This window comes from Chionomys nivalis, chromosome 9 (assembly GCF_950005125.1).
Source record: "Chionomys nivalis chromosome 9, mChiNiv1.1, whole genome shotgun sequence".
NCBI lineage: Eukaryota > Metazoa > Chordata > Mammalia > Rodentia > Cricetidae > Chionomys > Chionomys nivalis.
Window position 1 is genome coordinate 17,505,421 of NC_080094.1, and position 12,407 is coordinate 17,517,827.

The window sequence follows — 12,407 nt, forward strand, 5'->3', positions numbered from 1 at the left end:
AACATTAAGGCCCATGTCATTTCTCTCTCACTAACATTTTTCCCCTTTGCTGGGTCTTCTGTGTTGGTCAACAGTAGTCAGGTTCACCTGAAGAATTGAAGAGATGAAACTGATCCTTAAGTCTGCTCCACTGAGGGAAGGATCAAAACACAGCTGGAAAGGAAATGTGATAATGCGCCAAAACGAGTGAACCACAGTCTGAAGCTGCTCAAGGAAAGCAGAGCTGAGCCTCTTCCGGAAGACTTGTCCATGAAATAGAGGTATCTACTGAGAATTAAAGTGCCTAGCAGCAAGCAAAGACTGCCACATATCAACACTGAGGATAAGCAGACATAGATCCTATGTTCTCCTGAGCCACAGACTCAAGTGTGAACTCAAAGCTCCTGATACATCCCACCCACTGTTTTTGTGGGGGAGGATTCTTCCCTTATACGCTAGTATAGGAAAACTTTACAGTACCTCATGTGGGATCCCCAACCATAAAATAATTCCTTTGCTGTTTCTTAACTAATTTTGTTACTGTTACGTAATGTATGATATGTAACCCCAAAAGGGTCATAACCCACAGGTTCAGACTACTGCTTTACATGACCACTACAGACCAGCCAGCACTCAGGTGCTTAGTGCTGTGTGACCCGGGCAGCTAGTTCAGCACAGGATGCACACTGCTCACTGGGCCATAGTTTTTGTCCCGCTCCAGGAAAATGCTGTAGGAGAGCCTTGGGAATAGTCAGGCCTCTTGAGCAGCATGTTGTAAGCACAGAGGCTGGCAGGTAGACAGGCAAGTAGAGTAGCGACTGGCAGCACATATCCAAACATTACTTTCTAAAAACAGGTTTCTGTGCAATAGAGATTGAACTTGCTCCTTGGTGGGGTGAACTTCAGCTGTACCATTAGAAGATGAAGTGACAGAGGTGACCTCACATTTCAGAGACTCATGGAAGAGCTTCCTGTTTCAGCAGTCTCCAGGAATGCCATACCATACTTGCTTCTATTCTCAATCAGTCACCATGCTTTCCTGAGCCCCCAAGGAACAAACAAACAAGTTAAAAAGGACATGAGGATGATTTATTTGGCAGTCAGATCTTAAGAGGGCAGCAGAACTAGCAAATGGCCAACCCTGAGCCCAAATGTGGGCAGTGGGTTTGCGTGTGCTGAATGCTGGCTATGCTGAGGCACCTTTATGCCCACGGGCCTGGACCCCAGCCTTTGTTTTCAGAGGTGAGGCTGCTTCCCAGCCTTCCCATCTCCTCTGCATCTTTTTACCAGTAACACAGAAGCTAGCAGCAGCTTCATTCGGTACCTACTGCCTTACTCCACCTCCCTATTCTCCATTTCATTACTAAGGGAAAGCATACTGAGTCTTCCTTGCCATAAAACAAAAAAGCTAGCCAGGGTAGGCGTTGCTCTTCTCTCTCTTCCTGCACCCCATAGAACAGCTGTTTCCAAAGGCTCTATGCTGGGGCTCCCCTTCCAGGGTGAGGGGCAGGACTGAATAACTTAGTTACAATACCACCAAGAAGAGGAAAAAATAATACTGCTATTTTTTTTTATCATGATCCCCTGTATCTTTCAGGCTGGGTGGCATCCCCAGCCATGGGCAGTGTGCCCTTGTGCTGTGTCTTCCTCCTCAGGCAGGGCAGAGCCTTCTCCTCAGGCCCTGCATTCTTCTGTCCTGGCTCCATCCAGGGCCAAACTGCGGGTTTAAAGCTACAGGACAATGTAAACTTTGTTTCCCTAGCCCAGCAAGGCTCTTCTTCCTCCTCCACTCTCAGGAATGTCAGCAGCTCCTTGAAGCCTCCTCTGCCACCAATTGTGGCAACTTCTCTCTCCAAGGGGCTTCAGCCCTGATCCTGGCCCAAGATGGAAGGACCCACCTCCACATTCAGGGCCAGATATGTGTGCTTAATGCTAGACACAGTACAGTTTTTTGCCTTCACCCAGAGCAGGGCTTGGAGGCCCAAAACAATACATTTCATTAATGGCTTGGTTTTGTCTAGCCTTCACCGCTGGAATCCAGGCTCCAAGCTGCGAGACCAGGAAGGCTTTACAGTGGGCCGCTCCCAGAGAACCTAGTTCATGGCATTCCACAAGATGGGCAGCACCAGCTGCTCTCCAACAAGGTGGGGGCACGACTAGAGGCGGTTGTCTCCATTGACCCGAGTCCTTCTTGGGGCCCTGAACAGAAGTGAAGCATCCTTACCGGCCTTGTAGCCAGACAGGACAAACCAAAGACATAGAGTTATCGCTTTTCCACACTAGAGAAAGCTGCCAAAGGATTGACCTAACACATAGTGCTGTTCTTTCTGGCTCCAGCACCCTTCCTCCAAGTTCCCACACTGGCCAAGTTCCCCTTCACCTCCCTCACCTTCGTTCCCGACTGTCAAAATGGTCTGCGAGATGCTCCTGGGAGATGCGGAAGTCTTCAAATGGCTGCTGGTATCGGGCTTCAAAGGAGCCTTCCCGGGCTCGGACATGGAACAGCTGGCTGGAGGCATCTGAGACTCGTTCCCGTAGTGATGTACCACTGAAGGGACTGAGGTCACCATTCTCCTGCTCAGCAAGGGGAAGTGCACAGAAGTTGAGGTCTCTTCTGCACCTGGGGTGGGGTGGGTTTCTCTGCTCACTCTGCTGTAGTTACCTTAGCAGGGAAAACTTCGATCTTGATGAGCAAGGAGGCCAACTCCAGGTCTTCACTGTAGTTGTTCTTCAAAGGCACTGCTCTGTATCCTAGGAGAAACACCTGGCTCTCAGCCCAACCCTTTCAGTCAAGTGGATCAGTTCTACCCTGACAGTAAGACCAAAGAACAGCATGTCAAGGAAGATCCCTTACCTGTCTTCAGGCCTTTTACTGGGAAAGTAGCCTGAGCCAAGAAGTTCTGGTCACTAAACATGTCTTCCTCATACACCACAAAGCGTAGAAAGGCAAACTCAGGGTTACTGATCTGGAAGTGGAAGGGCTTAGCCGGCCACACAGGGTTCAGTCCATTGTCCACTGTGGAAGCAAGGGCAAAAGCTCAGGCCACATCAAGAGGCTAGCTGACTGGTGGAGAGAGAGGTCTTTGTCATACCAGGAGAATGACTGGTAATGGAGGAAGGCTGACTGACCTACAAACTCTGTCTTTTGCTTGATGCTGTCGTATTCTGCTCCAGCCACCTCAATTTCCACAAAAGGACATACAATACCTCGGCCATTCTTCGGCAGATGCCTGGCCCCTAGCACCTGTAAGGCAGGCAGTAAAGATGGGGTAAGGACTGTCTTCCTGCTCCCAACATCCTCACAGCAGAAGCACGGGAAGCATATGTGCCATGGAGGCAGTATGCCCCCTGCTGGGCTCTGACAGTGCTGCCTATTAGGCCCCTCACTGTTCCAATCCAGAGCAAGCTGTTGGGTGTAAAAATCTGAGCTTTAAGACAAGTGTTGTACGCATTTTGCAGTCCATTTCATGTTAAATCCACGTCTGTTCCGATGTGGGACTCTTCTAAACTCCTTTAGGAGAAAAAGTCTGGAAAGTAGCAGTCATGGCCATCGATATCTATGGCTCTGTACTCCCAGGTGGGTCCAGCTGGTCACACGCTGTCCTTATTCTTTCCACTGTTTAGGCCACCCTGCTGATTCCCACAACAAGGGTTGACTTGACTCTTGTTATGGCTTTTTATTAGACATGCACTAGGGAGCTCTATTCTAGGGACCAGGAAAGGCAGATAGGCAGCTGGTCATGCTCTAGAAAAACCAGGTTCTGCTTGCTCTTACAGACAGGAGCCTAGCTCATCACATGCCCCCTCCAGCCTGATTTTTGCTACTCTGACTAGATTCTTCCAGCCAGGTAGTGACTTTTCATAGGTAGCCTTAAATGGACAGCCTGACTCTTTTGTGCAAAAACTGGCCATGGTCAACCCGACTGACTACTTATGGGATCCCAACCCTCACAGAGGACCTGTAAGATAGTTCTGCTTTAAGCTCAAGAACAGTCTAATAGTTCCCTTCCCCAACTCAAGGCAGAGAATGCTGCTTACCTCTGGCTCTGGTGCCCTTCCCCACTTAGACGGAACCATCTGGTCCCCAACTTCTTAGCCAGTTTAGTATCAATATCCCTCATAAACCCTTCCCTACCCTGAAGTAACCAGATGAATACACCCACCTCAATGCAGATGACACAGGGTTCCAGGCCTCGTAGGCTGCTCTTGTCAAAGGGGTCAAAGGCTTCGTCTCTCATCGTGCTTGGCTGCAGCACATAGCCACAATGCCCACCGGCCATGAAGAGGGCCTGGTTCATCTGCATAGGCTTGTCTGGAAGAGTGGGATTACAGTGTGTTCCAGTGAACCTGCCCTAAGTGTCTCTACCCACCCACTGAGGCCCTTCTCACCTGGAGTCTGAAAATTGAGTGCTACAAGCTGGCTGCCACAGATCCACATGGGCAAAGGATCGTAATTGGAGGAGTCCAGCCTCTGTCCCTTGGGGTAGATTCGAGAGAGTTGCAGCCGATTATACTGAAGGAACTTCTTGCCTTTGGCCTTGTTCACATACTTCTCAGCCTTGGTTTCCGGAAAGGAGGACATGTCCCGGTAACAAGCACGTTCTGTGCCAATCTCTAAGCCAAACAGTGAGAACGTGTACAGAGCAGGCTCCTTGGGCAGTGTGTGCATGAGAGGGTATTGGACACCGCTCCCATACCACTAGCCCTTTGTACACATGCACACCACACCCAACCCCGCCTTACTCTCTTCGTCAAAGGGAACAGGCCGGCAGTAGACCACAAGCTCAGAAAGCTCCAAGGCAATCTTCTTCCTCCTTTCCATCATCTTCCCCTCAGTGAGCTGGTAAGACATAGAAGGCCCAGGTTTGAGCTCTGCCTGGGAGAAGAAAGCTCCTGCCAGCCTTGTGTACACCCACACTTTAGGTGTTCTGGGGCAGCCCTCCCCTCCCCTTGTATCTTTCAAATATCATCAGAGAGTAAACAAAACTACTGGTTCCCAGTTTCAGCCCAAAATTGTTCTTTTCCTTTGTCTCCAAGGACACACTTGTTCCCCAACCCTCTTGGGATAGAAGCCTCACCATAACTTATGTTCTAGATGACCTCACAGGAAGCTCAAGGTGGGCAAGGCCTTCCCAGTAATGCTTTCTGATCATTCTTTACCCAGTTTCATCTTTCAGCAAAAACACTGCCTTCTGATTCCCTGAAGCACTTAGGCCTTAAGCCCACTTGGCAATGTCTGTGCTTAAGATGATCTTAACCACCTCAGTTCCTCCACAGCAACACCGTCTTCCTCCTCCCAGACCTAGCTCAGCAGCAGCCTGCTGAGACGCCCTGACTCTGCTGTGTCCACCTTCCTCAATCAGTGGCTCCTCTGTTTATGCTCTACCTTCTCTGCCTAGCCTAGACCCAGGATCTAGCACTTCAACCACTGGTTCTTTCAGTGCCTTGCCCTCCAGAACACACTGATAAAATCCTCCGCATCTCAACCTTTCCCTGCTTGGCTCAAGGTATCTGTTCTCCAAATCAGGCACAGATGTGCTCACCAAATGCACTAGAGGAACAGCCTCAAAGCAGAAGTTCCTGTACATCTGCAGGTGCTTTACCAGGCTCAATGGCAGAGGCCAGGCTTCCTCTAGAAAGCTGGTCTTTCCAAGTAAATGTAGACTACTCACTATCAACAAACTCCAACTCCCAGCTTTTCATGGTTAGCCACTCCAGACTCCCTGCCACCCACTGCTAACCTAGTCATGACAGTAGCACACCTCCATAGCGTCACTGGAATACCCGCTGCTGCTAAAGCCGATGGATACCTGCAGATGGTTACTGCACCTATGCAGTGCTCAGCACAGTACAGGCCACAACCGTGGGAACTGCAACTTCTCTGCATTCTCTGTCACAGACGTTTACCTCAGCCCTCTTCCTATCTTCACCAATTCATCTCTTCTAGCCTGATTCTATTCCTGCTGCCAGCCCAGGAGCTTATGAAGACTCATTCAGGTGATCCAGAGTATCTCCTGTTCAATGCTTCCTATGTACATCATACTTCTGTCTTGATTCTTTTCTTCTAGGTCCCTTATCTAAGGCCAGGCCACATCAGCAACCAGCAGTATGCTGTCTCTTTCAGAGGAGCTGGTGGAGGCCTTCGCTCCCTGACAGGCCCACACTCTGCCCTCCCAGGCCCCAGCACTATCTTCCAAGCTGTGGCAGTTCTCACCCTGGCATCTGCAGTCTGGGCCACTTCCCGGATCTTTTTCACCCAGTCCTGCAGCTCCTCCTGCGAGTCAGCTGCAACGTCTAGGGACCAGTGAGCCAACGAAGGCATGCTGATGGAGAAGACGAAGAGCCGGTTGTTCTTGCCTTCAGGACGAATGGCTGTTGAGGGTAAATAATACAGGGCTAGGAATGTTCTCTTTATCCTTCACTCCATATCTTAGGGCAGTGGTTCTCAACCTTCTTAATGCTGCCACCCTCTACTACAGTTCCTCATGCTCTGGTGACCCCAACCATAAAAATATTGGCATTGTTACTTCAAAACTATTTTTGCTACTGTTATGAATTGAAATGTGAACATCTGGTATGCACCTTCCGAAGGGGTCATGACCACAGTTGAGACACTGCCTTAGACACTGGCTCAAAGGAATTCATTCCATTTCTTCCGGGCCACACTTTTATAAGCAGGCACAACTGGTATAGAGATACAATTGACAGAGGTGACTAGCTGTGGTGGAACCGAGGCTCCAATGCAGCTGTGACTCGTAGCTCTTGCTTGGGGCCAGGCCTTTTAACCCCTGCTCTACCCAGTCTTCAAGCCTCTGTCACAACCCTATGGCCTAAACCATTAAGACTGATGTCAGCTTGTACTTATAAGCTCTGCCAACTTCCGATTCTACTGTATCTGGCACAGGGTAAGCATGCAGGGTAAAAGCTGGGGATGACAAAGGAGCCTGGGGTTTCCAGAATGTAAGAGTAGTCTCTAGGGACTCAGCCACTGGCTTCCTCCTCAAGAGCAGGGGGAACTGCAAGGACACCCCAACACCAGAGGAATCAAGAGGTAAAAATGGGAGCTCACCAATCTGACAGGCTGGCACATCTAAGACCCCCCGCAGCAAGTCCCCCAGTGGGCTGTTCTCATCCAGGTGCTGTAGGAAGCAAAGCCACAGACTAGTCAGCATGGCTACTGCATGCACAAGTGAGGGAATTTTTGTGTGGGTACGACTGTCTTTTGGATATGCTCATGACCAGCCAAGTGTGACATAGGTACAATGGAGACTAGGATTGTGGCCACACGGGATGTGTGACTGGCTCACATGTGGCAGGAAGGTCTGGGTGTGATGGACACATGAAAGAAATCCTGGGGACAGGAAAACCTGTGACACTGTGGTTCCAGGCATACCTCCCTGTCTGGCTCCAGAATTGCTGGGTTGATCATCTCTTCCACATAGTTTGAAGGGAACCACAGCTGCTTCTTCCCACCATAGTCCCCTCGCCACCTGTGGGAGCCATAGGGTACGGACTCCAGCAACCACCCCAAACTCCCACAGAATCTTCTTGGGGGTTCCCACAGATAGGTCAGATAAGGCTACTGAACACGAGACAGATACTCTCAAAGCATTCTGGCACAGTACTCAGTGTCAGCCCTGGACTCCCATCCCACCATGCCACAGGCTCTCCAGCCTGGAGGGCGTGGCTTACCAGCCACCATCTTGCTTTTCCACATTCTGTATGATGGCACTCTTGGTAAATGTCAGCTCATCCTCTCTCTGGGCCTTGTAATCAAAGAGCGCTTTCACTGCACACTGCAGAGGTGTGAGAGGTGAGACAATAGGATTGTGTGGAGTAAAGCAGACGGGCGCTCTCCATCACTTAACCCAGTGCAGCAGTGCACATACACGTGCCCGGGCTTATGCTAGTGGGAGGTATCTGTCACTGTGAGGAAGTATTCCTAGACCCAGAGGGGAAGTTCCAGGACAAGCAGGACAGGAAGACAGAGGGCTTTCTCCAGGTAACCTCCTGGCCACCGAGGTGGAGCCTTTGGAGTTCTGCCCTGGGCCTGCTCCTAGGAGTGGGGGGGGCCAGCGGGAGAGTAAATGCAGTCAGTCGTGTGAACCTCCCTACAGAGTTAGAACCCGCACTCGTCTCTGATGGCACTTTGGCTTCTGAAGAGAGAGAATAAGAGAGAAGGCAATCTGCCACATTAAAGAAAAGGGCAAACCAAGAAGATCATCTAACAGATCTTCATGATGAAGGGAAAAGACTGGCCAGTGTGCCGTCTAGCCCCGTTCTACTACCATGAAAGACAGAGGTCACTCTGCGGGAACAGTGACGAAAGGCCAGTGTTAGCCCAGAACCCAGGGGCTAGAGAGTGGTTCAGCCGTGGAAGAGCTATGGTCATTTGTCAGCCACACATCTCATACAACCTCTTAGTCTCAGAAAACCACAACCACTACTTACTTCTCCAAACCACAGAAGGCCCAGAATACAGAAATATAAGCCCCAAGCAGAAGGGGACCCCTCCTTCCTCCTGGCTTCCTGTGTCAAGGACAGATACTTACCTTAAAAGTTGGCATAGGGTTTGCCTCCACATAGAAGCCAGGGTTGCGGCCCTCATACAGTGCCCCATAATCGGGTTCCTGGAAACAGGAGATATTGTGATCTGTTAATGCCCCAGAACTGAGATAAAAGCAGCTGCTAGCTCCCACTTGTCTGGTTTCTGAAGCACAGCATGCCCTCTTCTGGGCTGTCTACCCAGTTTACTGGCACTTGGCCCACTGGAACCCCCTGACTCCAAGGGAGTAAGGGTGGCTGTAGGGACTTGGCCTCACCCTCCTTTCTGTATTCTTTACCCCAGATCCATCACCTTGGCCCCTGAAGGCTCAAATGCCAACTACTCCTGAGTTGCCTGCTGCTGAGCTGCCACCAGCACCACATTCTCCGTGAGTTGTTCAGTGGCTGAGCCCAAGGCCAGGAAGAGGTCCAGCAAACCCTCTTTCTTAGAAAACCTGGGTCTTCCCTCCAGAGTCTCCTGCAGGTCTGAGGCATCTATACAATTGTACCTAGCCTGCCCTCTTCCCAGCACACCCAGACCAAGTCCATGTATGCACAGCTCTCCCCATGTAAGCTCCCAGACCTTGGTACCGATCCCTTGGCTCAAGAGAATCTTGTCTAATGCCCAGGCACAGCTCAGGTTCCACTCACTCTAGCTAAATCATGGCTCCCAGTTACTCCCAGAGCCTCCATGTGAACTCCAAAACACTCAGGACTCATTTTCAGCACATACAGAGACTGTTAAATCATAGGTGTCCTCTAACTACACTGTTATGCCCCCCCTCGTCCCCGCCCCCCCCCCCCCGGGGACTCCTCACAGCTGTCCCAATCTTCTCCAGTGCTTCCTCATTGATGGGGTAGCGCAGCTTCATTTTGCGGTACAGGGGATGTTTCTCATAGTAACTGATGAGGTCAACCAGGCTGTCAAACTCGGAGTTCCCCAGCATCACAGTCTGGCCTTCCTGCTGTACTCGGCAGTGCTTGATCTTTCCCTCAGCCCTTCACAGTGACAGGACAGTCAGCATGGCAGACAGCCCCGACCCCAGCAAGAACCCACACCCATCCACCAGACCTCACCGGAAAGAGATGGCATATGAGTTGGGTTCATTGCGCTTTCGCACCAGGAAAGCCCCATCACGGGGCACGCGCATCAGCATATGTTCAGCCTGAGCTCTGGTCAGGCTAGCGTGGTACCACCTGAAAACCAGCAGAGTCAGGCCCTGACTAGAACGACCCAGTCCCCACTCACCTCCCTGTCCCTTTCCTTACTCTTTGCTCTCATGGGCATTTGTCTGTGGGACAGGCTCTGAAAGGCGCATCTCAAACTCATTGCAGCGCAGTGGTACTTGCTGATAGTGTGTAATGAGGTCATAGAGAGAGTCAAAGACAAGGTTATCTGTCAAGAAGAACTTGGGAGTCCCCGCATCCTGCCGGGAGTGGATGCGGCAGTGCTGGACTTTCCCATTTCGCCTGAGGAAAGACAGGATGAGAAAGGCATGAAAAACAAGTTAGAGCTCCAAGTATTACATAACTAGGCAAGACATTAAGTTTCAAAAACGGAGGCCATTCTCCAAAGAACCTTGGATAATGGGCAGCCCTATAGGACATAGAGATCAAACACACATATTAAGTACACAATGCCTGCATAGGAAAGAATTATGTTCCAAGGAAAACCTAGACCCGAGGCTGAAATGTTAACCAGTTATCTATGGTGCTCTATTACACGCATGGACTAAACACAGGAACGGTGCTAGATGTGGGTTACCAGAAAGACAGCGTGTAGTCCCCCACGAAGGTCTCACTTTCTCGCACTAAGAAGGAACCGTCAGGAGCCCCAGTCTCGATGCAGTACTCAGTGAGTAGGCGCTCGGCAATGTGCCGCCCATCGCGCCCAGCCCCAAGCTTCCCGTGGAACCACTTCTCACTGGAGTGTAGCTCTGTGCTGCTGCTGGCCTAGACAGAAGGACCCAATGACTACCCAGTTCTCATCAGACTGAACCCACACCTCTGAACAATTCTACCTCCTTAGGCTCCTCTTCATCCTCATTGCCCTGGTCATTGCTGGTCTCCTCAGAGTAGTAGATCTTGCTGCTAGTCAGCACAAAGTAGTGGGGATACCATTCCTGGGACAGATAAAAAAAGACCTGTGAGCCAGAGTTCAACACATGGCCCCACCATGTCCAGGCTCAGCTAGACCTCACATGATTCACTGGGTCCTCCAAGTAGAGGATACCATTCTTGATGGAGTTACTGATGTCATTCTCAGAGTACATCACAGAAGTAGGCACCTCTTCATAGGCACTGCCCTCAGCCAGCTTCTTGTGCTATGGAAGCAGACCAGGTCACAGAAAACCATTCCACACCTAGTCCCATCTCTTACTTCAGGGCTTTGCCTACCAATTTTGCACACCTTAATAAGGATCTTTCTTTTGAGCTGGTTGGGCGAAGGAAGTCCATCAGCAGCAATGTCCACAGGTTTGGTAAGGAGGATGTCGCCAAGCACCTTTTTGAAGTGCTGAGCCATGTTTCTCTGCTGGGCAATGCTGCAGTGGTCCTCGATGGACAGGATGACCGGGTATCTGAAGGACAAGGGCTATGTACAGTGACACTGACGCTACCGTCATGCCGACCAGACCTCAGTCCAAATAGTTCCTCACAGAGTGGATGATAGGAGCCAAGGGCCTGGAGCTCTTTACCCACAGGACCCCTTGGAAGAGGGGCAACCGCGTAGAGGGGCACATCAGGAAGCAGCAAGGAGGCAGTGGGAACCAAGTGGCAAGTGCTGCAGAAAGGAGCACTAGGTCTAATTATGAGGCTGCCCTGTCAGAAGACATTCCACACCAGGTAGGTCAGGGAAGATGAGAAACAGCCTTCAGATGTGGCGTGAGGAGCCTTTCTGTGCTTTGAGAGATTGGGGACTGCAGGCTTGGTGGTTGCTAGCAACTGAGAACAGCTCATAAGGAACACATTCTTTTCTGGGCAATTAAGGGAAAGGAGCTGACCTGAGACCAGTTACAGAAATGTTTTTGAGCCGGGCGGTGGTGGCACACGCCTTTAATCCCAGCACTTGGGAGGCAGAGGCAGGCGGATCTCTGTGAGTTCGAGACCAGCCTGGTCTACAAGAGCTAGTTCCAGGACAGGCTCCAAAACCACAGAGAAACCCTGTCTCGAAAAACCAAAAAAAAAAAAAAAAAAAAAAAAGTTTTTGAGGATGAGATGAACTTGAATGCTAGCCAGAGATGCAGGTAATAGAGGCAAGAACTTAGGAAACTGGCTTGAGCAAGAATAGTAGAGACAGGAGTGGGGGCAAGCCATGTGAGGGGTCCCAGGAGTGAGAGGGCCTTCTGAAGGTTGCTCACGTCCTCCACACCTACTTACTCTGAGGCTACGAAAGCATGCTCCTTGATGGTGTTCAGGACATCTGAGAACTTGATCTTGGTGGTAAGAGTATGCCCATGGTAAATGACTGGCATCCCATCCGGGCCGTCCCAGCAGTCCACTAGGGAACACCACCATGGTCAAACAGGCAGGCCTTCTACCTTCCCTCTCCAACCCCTAGCCCCAACTCACACTCAATGCAGCGACAGCCCATCCTCAGGCAGCGAGCATAGGCTTCTAGGGAGGATTCACTAGAGAACTGGTCCCCGGTCAGGTATCTGAATAAGAAAGAAGAGACATGTATGGTCTGGTGCACCTTCCTCCCTAGAAGAGGCTGGATGAACAGAGAGAGGTACACTCACGTGTTATGTGAGGAAGAGATCCAGTAGTGAGAGAGAGGGTTGTTCATGGTGTCTGAGCACACAGCATCCAGCTGGGAGTTCCACACACTGTTCTCTTTGGAGAACAGAAAGGTGACAAACTACAGGAATGGATGTGGAGGAAAA

At 50.6% G+C, this 12,407-nt stretch overlaps 2 protein-coding genes across 3 annotated transcripts in view; one reads left to right on the forward strand and one right to left on the reverse strand.

The window, feature by feature from the left end:
* Positions 1 to 6,180, forward strand: part of Zhx3 (zinc fingers and homeoboxes 3) — a 120,286-nt gene extending 114,106 nt beyond the window's left edge. The window contains exon 5 of the transcript XR_009057719.1: positions 6,048 to 6,180. The gene's annotated coding sequence lies outside the window, so the exon portion shown is untranslated. The remainder of the gene's footprint in view (positions 1 to 6,047) is intronic.
* Positions 1,047 to 12,407, reverse strand: part of Plcg1 (phospholipase C gamma 1) — a 32,910-nt gene continuing 21,549 nt past the window's right edge. For both annotated transcript variants that reach the window (XM_057780681.1, XM_057780682.1), the window contains exons 12-34: positions 12,264 to 12,382; positions 12,094 to 12,179; positions 11,902 to 12,022; positions 10,934 to 11,102; positions 10,725 to 10,847; positions 10,545 to 10,646; positions 10,289 to 10,476; positions 9,793 to 9,993; positions 9,601 to 9,720; positions 9,342 to 9,522; positions 8,532 to 8,609; positions 7,672 to 7,775; positions 7,373 to 7,469; positions 7,049 to 7,118; positions 6,194 to 6,351; positions 4,723 to 4,819; positions 4,369 to 4,593; positions 4,143 to 4,291; positions 3,109 to 3,223; positions 2,834 to 2,995; positions 2,642 to 2,730; positions 2,369 to 2,553; positions 1,047 to 2,178 (exon numbers count right to left, since the gene is read on the reverse strand). In XM_057780681.1, coding sequence (XP_057636664.1) covers positions 2,136 to 2,178; positions 2,369 to 2,553; positions 2,642 to 2,730; positions 2,834 to 2,995; positions 3,109 to 3,223; positions 4,143 to 4,291; positions 4,369 to 4,593; positions 4,723 to 4,819; positions 6,194 to 6,351; positions 7,049 to 7,118; positions 7,373 to 7,469; positions 7,672 to 7,775; positions 8,532 to 8,609; positions 9,342 to 9,522; positions 9,601 to 9,720; positions 9,793 to 9,993; positions 10,289 to 10,476; positions 10,545 to 10,646; positions 10,725 to 10,847; positions 10,934 to 11,102; positions 11,902 to 12,022; positions 12,094 to 12,179; positions 12,264 to 12,382 — 2,982 coding nt within the window. In that variant the 3' untranslated portion in view covers positions 1,047 to 2,135. The remainder of the gene's footprint in view (positions 2,179 to 2,368; positions 2,554 to 2,641; positions 2,731 to 2,833; positions 2,996 to 3,108; positions 3,224 to 4,142; positions 4,292 to 4,368; positions 4,594 to 4,722; positions 4,820 to 6,193; positions 6,352 to 7,048; positions 7,119 to 7,372; positions 7,470 to 7,671; positions 7,776 to 8,531; positions 8,610 to 9,341; positions 9,523 to 9,600; positions 9,721 to 9,792; positions 9,994 to 10,288; positions 10,477 to 10,544; positions 10,647 to 10,724; positions 10,848 to 10,933; positions 11,103 to 11,901; positions 12,023 to 12,093; positions 12,180 to 12,263; positions 12,383 to 12,407) is intronic.